Source organism: Lepisosteus platostomus, chromosome 11 (assembly GCF_059453375.1).
Source record: "Lepisosteus platostomus isolate fLepPlt1 chromosome 11, fLepPlt1.hap1, whole genome shotgun sequence".
Taxonomy (NCBI): Eukaryota; Metazoa; Chordata; class Actinopteri; order Semionotiformes; family Lepisosteidae; genus Lepisosteus; species Lepisosteus platostomus.
This window is the reverse complement of record NC_142621.1, coordinates 37,922,908-37,934,392: the sequence shown is the minus strand read 5'-3', so window position 1 is coordinate 37,934,392 and position 11,485 is coordinate 37,922,908. Positions and strand designations below refer to the sequence as shown.

Genomic DNA, 11,485 nt, shown 5'->3' with positions numbered 1-11,485 from the left:
GGATGGTTTATATAAAGTTATGAAAATGGAAACAAAACTACACATCACGAAATCACAGTAAGTAATCAGTATGAAATATCACAAGCTAATGAAATGAAAACATTACAAACTTGGCATAAGAATGACCTAATTTAACACAACCTTAGAAGTGTTGTGGCACAGGCCTGTTGAGCCTCTAAACAAACAGATGTGGACACCTGCGCACTGTACCTAGCTGAAGGGTGGCTGGTCACAGTCATCTCCTGTTGATGACACTGGTGACTTGGTCTCACAAATGTTCTACATGACTCAAGTTTTTCATGACACCATGTCATTATAAGCCTTTCACTGTGTGGTCTTGCATTGTCTGGCAGGAATATTCTTAAAATGGATTACGAGAATTTACAGAGGAGAGAGCCAGCAGCCATATCACCTGTAACTCACAACTGGCAACCCACTGAAGCTAAGCAGGCGTGAGTCTGGATAGTACCTGGATGAGAGACCTCCTGGGAAAAACTAAGAGAGATATTAGGGGGAGCTCACCTTGCAGCCTGTGTGGATCCTAAGGCACTGCCCTTTGGATGGGATGTAAAACTGCAGTCCTGACTAACAGTGGTCATTAAAAACCCCAGGGTGTTTCTCTACAACAGTAGGGGAGTTACCCTGGTGTCCTGACAAAATTTCCCGTTGGCCTTTACCAATCATGCCCTTCTAATAATCTCCATCTATGAATTGGCTTCATCATTCTGTTCTTCTCCCCACTGAAAGCACACTATATCTACCATTGCATCATTAAGGTGGATGCTGTACATTGGTGGAGGTGGGGAGGTAGTTCTCTTTACCTGTAAAGTGCTTTGAGAGGAGTGTCCAGAAAAAGTGCTGTATAAGTGTAAGAAATAATAATAATTCTACTAATTAGTGTGAAATTTTGTTTAGGTGTGTGCAGGCTTCCACACCTTAATTTGTTCCCTGAATTCGAGATTTTGTGCAAAAGAACTAAGAGGACCCAGTGTACACCTTAGTCCCACGGTCAACAGTTAATTCTGTTGTAATCCATCATCATCACAGGGGATTTAGTACAGCACATTGTAAATTGGAATCTTCGAAAATTGACATATAAGGTTTCTACTTCTGTTCACAGCTTCTCAGCTCAATTATAGCACTTTCAGATTATGGCAGTATCAGTAGGAAAGGACCATGAACAGATAGATTTTTCATGAAAGACTATATCAAATGTGTAGAATTTATTACAATGATTTTTTTCTGTTTCAACAAAGCAACTGTATGTGTGAGTTGCCTGTGTACCATTTAAAACTAATAACTTAATACATAATTGTTCAAACCTGATCATGAATAATTCCCATAAAGACACATCACACCTTATTATGTACTAATTTATTCATGGTGTACTTATACAGAAAGCTTGTTCAGTCCTGAAAACTCATGAGAGCTTTTCATATCCCAGCAAGAGCTGGCACGACATAGTTCAGTCTTTGTGGTTTAAATACTAAATGACATTAACAGCACAGAGGTTTTAACATTATCTTAAAACTCACAATTATCTAAGCACCATTTTCTCCTTAACCTGAAATAAAGTAATGTTTTCAAGTAATAATAGACAAATGTATAATACAGGCATTTGGAGCAGATTCTAATTGACTTATGCCGATATGGACAGTTTATCTGGTTCTTGCTGATAAGAAAATGTCTCATCCTCACTTGCATTCCTACCACTTATCATCAGTCTCTAGGGATGCGAAAAAGTTAAATCAATGTAATTCCTGTTCTGTGCAAATGTGTCTGATTGTTCTAGCATATTGATTGCTTCTCAGTAAGACCACTGTGTCCTACCCTACTTCTTACAAAACTGAGTCTGTTTTATCAATCCTGTTTCACACCAAGATATTTGAGGATTTGTATACTTCACATGGAAGGTGACTTAAATAAACTGCTTATTTGAGACGGAGTTATACTGTATATCTCTGCTCCAGTTTTCCAATCTTGAACCTTGATATCAATCATCTGTTGGTGTTTATGCTAAGTGACTTCTAAATTGCTTAAGAATCTCCCATCTCTTCATTGTAAGCACTTTAACAGAAGTTTCTAAAATGTTTCCAGCTTTCAGATTTCCAACAGGATTAAACAAAGAGCAAAGACACAGCACACACTTATTCCTGAGACTCCACCTACAGTGTGTCTCAAAGTAAACATTTTTGTTCATTACAAATATACAGTAGCTTCTTTCATCTGGACTTTTCTATTACATAATGTGCTTCCTATTCTCAGTCATTGCTCTTTATGTTTCTTTTGTTGTATGTATTTGATGGCCACTTGCATGCTATCCAACAACTGCAATGAAACGGATTCTAATATGACTTATTGAGTGAACATCTAGGATTTTTTTGTATGGAAAATAGCAATGAAAACAGATGCAGCCAGTTAAGAATACATTAACCACTGAAGGTGACACCAATTTGGCATGAATTGCTTATTCTCTGTAACCTTTTTCATTTACAATAATTTTAAGTGTGGAGAATATAAAGTAATAATAAGTAAAATGATTTGAAAAAAGTATAGTACGTTCAATTCTCTACCTCGAGTTGGAACTGTCTTATCTTGTTACTAATGCCTTTAGGTTTAAGAATATAAACCATTAAAGGATACTACATGCTGAGCTTCATTCAATAACCATACAAATACAGTACTTTAATCTTGTTGGGATGAATTAATAAAAGCATAACACCCCCCTCCTGTGGCAGAGGGGCAGGTTCGAAGCACCTGTGAACTTGCAATGTTTACAGAGGATGACTTTAACTCTTAATTTTTTGTTCTAATTTGTGAGCTGTGCAAAAACAAATTTATGGCAGTGCATGTTTCAGGGGAAGTCTGCTAGTAGGCCCCATCTTTCCCCCGATGCTATGAGGGTCACAGTGATTATTATATTATATATATTATATTATAAAGAAAACAATCACAATTAACATTTAATTAAGTAAAGTAAATTAACATTACAATTCATTATAGAAATCCCATATATTCTATGTTATATCCACCCATCCATTTTCTAACTGCTTCATCCAATTCGGCATGATGCCAGTACAGCACAGGGCACACAGACACAAATACAGACATGCTCAAACTCACACCAGGGCCAGTTCTCCCAGAAGCTAATTCATATACCAGTATGTCTTTGGTTTGTGGTAGGAAAACTGAGCACCTGGAGGATACACACAAACATGAGGAGAACATAAAAACTCCATGCAGGCAGCACCCAAGGTCTGGAATTGAACCCACGGCCCCAGTGTAGACATGTTAATTAATGTGCCACATGCCACCTGTTGAATGTGACTGTACATGTGAAAATAAACTGATTTTAACTTTTTGGGATACCAGGAAGATCCTTTCAAAAAGCACCTTTAAATCCACTGAAAGCTCTTCCAGAGCTTTTCAAAACCCTTTTCAGACCAGTATGCGTTCATACATTTCTAGGTACCATTTTCAATAAAGTCCCCCCAAAACGAAAGCCAACAAAACTTTTCCAGAAATACTTTATGCTTTCTTTTGGCTGAACATAAAGTGTTTATTTATTCATATTTTCAATAAAAACACAGAAACAAATAACAATATGATTTGATTAAGCTTTTCAGTCATATCTGTAAAAAAATAGTCTGAATCTTAACATTATCCAGTCTATTATGATTAGCTAAAAAATAATACACCTGATTGCTGAGTGGGAATGTTGACGTTGTCTTAGATCAAACATGACCCAGTTTTATTGGAGGACCCAGAAACCTGATCTGTGATGACCCTCCGATCAGCACATTCCCTCAGAAAACAACAGTCCTGGTGACACAACTGCACCATTGAAACAAACAGTGAAAAAGAATTAACATTGTTATAAATAATATAACACAGAAGTTACATATCAATACAGAATTATAAATTAAAAGCAAAATCAAGACAATTGGAAGTGAGCATACTATATTTCCCATAACACCTTACATCAGTTGTTTTACTTTTTTTATTTTATTTTATTTTTATTTTTGTACTGTATATACTAGTATTTTTAAAGTAGATATGTTGCAAAAAACTTCCATTGTAGAAAAAGTAACGGTGTTTGTTGGGGCAGTGTGGTATTTCATACTTAATTTTGAAGTCTCAGTTTTCTGACATTCTTTGTCTTTAGAGGTAACACTGAACTCCCATCCTATTACAGAAATACTACTTCTATTCTTATCTACTAGATATACAGATAAATCCCATATTTAAAAAACACAAATATGAGAAAAATAAAGGACTATGGTGAAAAACGAAGAAAAAAAAGCCAAAACATACAAAAAAGCCTTTAAATCAGAAGACAATGTGAAACTTTAGGCAAGAACTAGATTTGTCTAATTATTCAAACATTTTGAACATTTTTTGTATCTTGCGAACCCCCCTTTTGATTACCTTAATATCTTATGGTGCTGACCATAAAATGCTTTTTTAGAAATCATTAATACAAATTACAATGTTAATTAAATCATTAAATCTAGAAGGTAACTATTTTTAGCAATTGAGATTAAAACTGATTCATGTGCAGGAGTTGGCATCTTATCCTCAGTAAACTAAATGTGAAATGTGTTTGTTTTGGGATGCTTTTCTGCCTATATATAAACTGCAGATAATCTATAGACATTATTGATGACAGTTTTTTTAGGATTTACATGAGAAACAATGGAGCAAAAAAGAACACTCTTATTGGGATAAACACATTAACACAAGTGAACAACTGCAGGCAACATTAGACTTTAAATCAGGCTTTAAAGTGAAAGTGGTGCAGTGATTTCACACGTGTTAAATTCATTAACCAATCATCTTCTCTGTGTGCTTTGCAGTTACAATATTGGGCTAAACAAACCTTCACAATGTTCTTTAAAGGCATGTATACCTTTCAAAAAAGAGAAAACAGACAAAGCACTGTTAAGGCTGTCACTTACTGTTTTCCTTTCTCTCTCCCTCCCACCCCACCCCACATCCTTTGTTTGTGTTCCAGGAGTCCTCCGAGCTGCAGGGGGAGGTGCTACAGTACTCTCCAGGAATTCTTTTCTAGGGCAGGGCAGGGTCAGAAATGGCATAGTCAGGGTTGCAGGTGAAAGATACAGTGATGGCGAATCGTGTGCCCCAGCTGACCTTCTCCACACGGTGGAGATTCTCTGAGCCAGAGGTGAAGAACGATACACGTCCTGGAGTGCAGAAAGAGAAAAAAAAGATCAACTTAAGAGTGACAGGGGGGAAAAAAAGAGGTGTAACAAGTCAGGTTTAAACATTCCTTCATCAGATATGGTAAGTTGTATATTGACTGGGCCGACTGCACTTACTATTAAGTTGCTTTGGTATGCCACAGAAAAAACATACACCCGACCAAAGGGAAACATAAATATGACAAAGCTCAACGATATATTTTAAATCGGTGAAAAAGAAGGATAAACACCACAAAAAGTGATGTCTACAAAGGAGATAAAGTGTCAGTAAAAAATACAAATAAAGTGGGATAGAGTAAGAGATACATGAAAAAAGCAACAGACAATAATTTTTGTGTGACAGTGAGTTATTGGGGGCAATATTTTCCAATTGAGTTATTGAGCAACGGCTAGCAATATCTCTTTTTATTTATAATCTCTCCAAAGACCTAAGAATCAGAACTAAGCCACTATAACTAAAAATCATTGAAATTGCTGAAGAGAACAGTTGAACTGCTGAAGCTTTTAATATGAATTTGTTAAATTTTCTTTGTAATCAACATTTTTGTGTGTATACCAAAATGAATATTGTGTTGACAAAGATGAATAATGTCTCACAAAAAGACAACAGCTTTACAAATGTAAGTGGACATTTGGAAATTTAGTGAGGTGAACTTTAAAGCTCAAAAACCTGAAAAGATTGTGACCATATAAATGTGCAAAAAATACTCCATATTTTTATGAACCACATTTCTTACTCTTAAAAGCTAAAAAACATGGTTGATAGCTGGTATGTACTGGCACATTGAGATGGTCTAGGCCTGGATAAGAAAGATTGAACTAAAAGAAAATCTAACATTTCAGATGGTTCCATAAGTGCAGTTTAACCTGTTCTAATTATTCTAGTGCTGTGTTTCAGATATACTGTACCAGAATAAGATGTATTGAAGCACAGCATGATGCCTATTGTTAGCTGAAAACAACAAAACGTGGTCTATTAAAAAAACGAATCCAATGCAGCAGCTATGCTTAAAAAGCGAGTGGGTTGATGATCAAAACTGATAGATAAACTGCTTTTTGAAAGTTCAGTCCATAGGTTCATTGCAGTTCAGCATAACCACTTAAACAACCACTATCTGACAAAAACTACTGAATTACAACAAGCCAGCTGTTTTGAACAGAATAACATCTTCATTTATTCCTCAGTTAGATTACATTTGTTATCTTAATGAAAGCAGTACACCCAGAGCCTTAATTACCTCAATTACCATTAGAAACATCAAAGTATATTTTCTGCATTTTCAGAACTAGGAGTTTCAGACAGGCTGTCTCTAATAATACCCCCAGCAGGAGGTATGAAGAAAAACATCCCTCAGTCATTACTTGAACTGATACGTTACAGTGCAATTTAACTCAACAAACAGACAGGTACATGCTCTACAATGGAATCCATTTGGTCTCAAGGCCAATTTGAGAGGCTTCACATTTTTGATTTACGTAGGCATTCCAAAATATATTAAACAGCTCTGATAAAAATTGAAATGCATGGAGGAATTACTTCCATTTTAGTGTTAATGCACTATGTTGGCCTGCAATGAATTTTACATCTTATTTTAATGTTTTGTTCTTAAAATATTACTTAGACTGATAGCTGGTACTTGATAAGATGGGCTACTTTTATTATAAAATAAAAGGAGCCTGTGAGTATCTTAGATCCCAGTGATTTAAGAACTGAGAGACTTTCATGTGACTGAAATTGCATTCATATTGCAGCTGGCATGATGCACAACAGGAATACTATGAGGTTCCGGACAATCTTTAGTACATCCTCTCCATTTCTTACAAGGCTGATATTCTTAAGTTTTTATAATTACATGTGGAAAACATGGTGCATTTTGGAGAAGAATGCTTTTAAAATCATCCTTAGTAAAGTAACTTTTTCCTTGTTTCTGTGAGGCTACATCATACAGTATTTACATTTTACAGATAGTATATAATTCTTCGTTTTAATATAAGAAAAAAAACACCTGTTTTTAAAACCTTTATTTTTAAATAAAGTACCCTTTTCTGAGCTTCTTTTAAATAGAGACAATAGATGGGCTTTTTCATTAAGTGCCTTAAGAAGTATTTTGTACGTTGTCCTTGTTGTCTTTGTCACTGAGAATTAACCATTTGGTAACTACAGTACGGTACATAGTTGTATATCTAATTGCTCAGGGGTATAAACAGATGTATAAATAGATATATCCCTGCCAATATGAAGTCTACTAAGCTTTACCGTGAAATCAAGTTGTTTCTGCCGTTTAATATGTTATGAAATGTTGGTTGGATCACTAATAAAGACTTAAAGCTTTTCAATGATGTGGTGTTTAAGAATGTGAGTAGTTGTGCTATTGGACTTTATTTGTATCTGCCGCTTGCCCTCTGAGTGTGAAATTCAAATAAAATATTGGGAAAAAAATTACAAGATTAAAAAAATGTGTGAGGAGTTTTTTTATGCTCTTCTAATATTTTTAATTTTGGAATGTTCGAAACAAGCCAGAGCCATCATTAATCTGCTCTGCTGAGGTACAGTATTCCTCTCATGGAAGTACAGCATTAAAAAAAACAGCAGTAAGCAGGTAGCTAAAGTATAACAACAAGCTTCAACTTAACATACAGTACAGCATGCTTAGGTACATAATATTAAAAAAACATTCAACCCAGGAGAGGGCAAGGAAAACACAACAGATATTGTATGCAGTATGTGGCCCTCCCACATAAAAAAAGTCAAAGAGTCTATTATTATGCTAAAACACCATTTACATTTGTTGTTAGATTTGTAAACTTTCTGTTTATATAATTGTCCAATTCTTTTTTCTACAATGGTGTTTTTATTTTTTGTTGTCTGCACACATAATACATACATTACTATATGTAAATGATCATGACGAATTTATTATTTTGTAAAAATAATCAGTAATGCAATAGAGACACTTCAGTTGACCTCAATATAAGTAATATTTTATATTTACTAAATGTAAAACTGAAGGGCAAAGAATCCAGATGAACAACGATTTTTCTACTACCCCACCAACTCAGAGATCACTGCCACACGACTCCGAAGAGACTGAAGATACACAAGGCCAGACTGTAACAATCAGAAACACAAAAATATTCTGATTATGTAGTCCTACACTTAAATAGTACTTACATCTCTTCCCCATTCCTTATTTGTTATTATTTTACTTCTTTTAACTAATAATACCACCGCTACCTTTTTTCACCATCAGCATTTAATTATGGAAGCAGAAGGTACAAGATATGTCCACTATGGTAATGTACTGTATGCACTATGCCTAAGGAAGGGGGTGATGGTGGGGTTCTATTAAAAAAAATCTTGATTGTGAGCATGTTATCTTTTCAATATTTTTAACTTCTCCCCCTCTAGCACTGAGGAGGGCTGTATTTGTAATTATAATTACTGTTGTACTGTTTTCCCTCCATTTCTTCATTAGCTTTTTATCCCGGTCTTGATTGACACTGACCTCTATTTAACATACAGGATGTTCTGCAAACTTCTGCTGACTATGTGCATGTGTGGCACTTTTTAGATTTTGAAACGAATCATTCGGACAATGATACCAACTCGATACAATCACATTTAGAAGAAACTGGGATTACCCAGGGGGGACTCTTGTCAGAGCTCTGTTTGATCTCCGCAATCGATTTCCTGTCATCCTCTCTCTTGTTTTTATGTTTGTTCTACCTGTTCAAATTTCAAATATTGTAATATTGTTCAGATGTGTAATTCTTCAAGTTTTAATTCAATATCTTTTCTCTTCCACGACAAGGTCTACCAGGCCCTTTTCAAGACCGTTTTTAACATGGTTTTCTCCTTGACTTTCACAGAAGCAGATTCTCAAGGGTTTATGACACAGTATCTTATCAGACTTATTAAAAATCTTGTATTTTCTTACTGGCATGAATGTAAGTTACTTCTAATTTAGATTCCATTTGTGGAATGTTATAGAAAATACAAACCTTAGAAAAAAATAAAATCCTATTTTAGGCTTTTACTTCTTGAAGATTAATTTAAGTAAAACCAAGCAAAATTCAAGTTAAAGTTGTTTGAATTGTTTTTTTGTAGATTCTACTAATTGCAAGCCTATAAATCTTTTCATATAAAAAAAAGTGGCATATCTCATCATATCTGGCATAAGATTCTAAAACTTGCTACTCACTACTAAAAACATATTATAATGTTATATGATGAAATATAACAATAAATTGAAATGTATTACTGCTTGACAGGTTCTGTCCTCAAACATTTGAATGTTCCTTCAATTTGAATGTGTATTTCTTACTCTCTCCACAAGAGTCAAAGAGTCTGGAACTGTATCCCCAGGCTTTTCTACCAAACATGGCTCTTTCAACAGCAACAGGGAGTTGAATTATACAGGATACCAGCCCTACTTGTCAATTATAAGATCAAAGAAAAGTACAGAGGAACAGCATCTGACATGTTTATTAAGCTTTAGTGAGGACGAAATTAGCAAACAAGCCTTTACAGACCATAAATTGACAAAGGGAAAACTGGATTATAGCAAATGTAACTTCAAAGACATGTATTTTTCCAAACAGATGCAATAAAATCAATTTCTATCCATCTCTACACTGTAGCCTCGATTACATTTTATTTATAGAATAAAAAAAGCAAAACTGAGTGCACACTAGTAATATTCAACCTTTAACTAACCTTCAACCTTTGACTAACTGTTCCTTATACATAAAGGCAGAAAGGACAAACAAAACTTTTTATATAAATACAGTATATAGTTTTAACTAAATTCAGTGGTGCACCATGGTGCAGAGCAACAGTTACTTATTTTTAAATGTTTGCCTCATTTACTCATAGCCAAGTAAGCAGCAGAGTTATCACTCCATAGCATGCTCTTGTCAGATCTCAGAAGCTGTTGAGTTGAGCTGAGGCTGGTTAGTACTGGCAAGTGGTCTTGGTGGACCAGTAGGTAATGCTCTTCCCTGCAGACCACAATTTCCAAACAATGCCACAGTATGTTGACCAGGGACACTATGCTGTAGGATGGGCTGTCCTTCAGATGAGATGTTAAACCAAGGTCCTCACTAATTGGCCAAAGATCTAATTAAATATTTAGAGAGACTAGCGAGATTATTGCCCTTGTCCTGATAAACATTCATTCGAGGCTTATACAAGCTGACATTCCTCAGGCTCCCTACTTAATTCAATCTCTACCTGATCTGCTGCACAGAGCTGCTGCTACTGTATAATGGCTGCCCGGTGTCATGGAAATGGGCATTACTCTTCAGTGGTAGGTGAACTGGATCCCCTCCTCTGTGTAAATAACTTTAGTATGCTACTGGATGAAAACTGCTATATAATTCAATTAGTATGTAACATATTACAATGTCCCATTTCTCCTAAAAGAGGAACAGCATACCTGGTCTGAGACCAATTATAATCGATCACACAACTAAGATGCAAGAACAGCACTAAATGCTAGATGGTCAATGCTAATTGAAAGTGTAAACTGAAACTTTTAAATCATTACACACTGAATTGTCAATGCAAAGACAGTAATAACACTACTTTCTAAACTTGTATTGGGCCCTTCCAGCTAGTCCACATTGATGGAAATATCATCTGATTATTTAATTTAAAAGCTGTGTTGCTCCTTGTAAATACACACACCTTACAAAAAAAACGAACTTGTTAGTGTTTAAAAACAAGATGAGAGATGACAAAATACATGATTACATGCTGGTTGGATCACAAACCTGAAAGCAAACACTAGCTCCAGCTACATTCTAATGTATGTAGAGGGGAAGAATATCAAAGATCTTTAAAACATTTAAAAACCTGCATCTATTTTCCAAATAAATGAGAAGAAAATCTGTGAATGTAATTCCAGTATTCTAAGGATTAATATTGCTTGAGAGAAATGTGAATAAATTAAGTGGTAATTTTTAGGGGGGTTTCACCAGAATGGTAATGACGGGACAATTAAAATGTTCTAAACACAAAAAGTCTTGTGGATCACATAAACTGCATCCATTTACTGTCTTCCCCTAGCTGTTGTAATGGGTCTTTAACATTTTAATGCTAAAATACTAAAAATTAGTATTTTCAACCTGCATTCTGTAACTCAGTTCTAGTGCTTTCAGCTGCAGCTCTGCTGATGATCTTTGCTACATGGTTGCAATTACACACAATTATATATTGAACATGTATACACATACCCACCAATCACTGAGTTGCTTTGCTG

At 35.1% G+C, this 11,485-nt stretch overlaps 1 protein-coding gene across 2 annotated transcripts in view; it reads right to left on the bottom strand.

Annotated features, from left to right (window-relative positions):
• Positions 1 to 3,513: 3,513 nt before the first annotated feature.
• ogfod3 (2-oxoglutarate and iron dependent oxygenase domain containing 3) overlaps positions 3,514 to 11,485 on the bottom strand; it is a 34,233-nt gene continuing 26,261 nt past the window's right edge. For both annotated transcript variants that reach the window (XM_088599554.1, XM_088599555.1), the window contains exon 9: positions 3,514 to 5,204. In XM_088599554.1, coding sequence (XP_088455680.1) covers positions 5,068 to 5,204 — 137 coding nt within the window. In that variant the 3' untranslated portion in view covers positions 3,514 to 5,067. The remainder of the gene's footprint in view (positions 5,205 to 11,485) is intronic.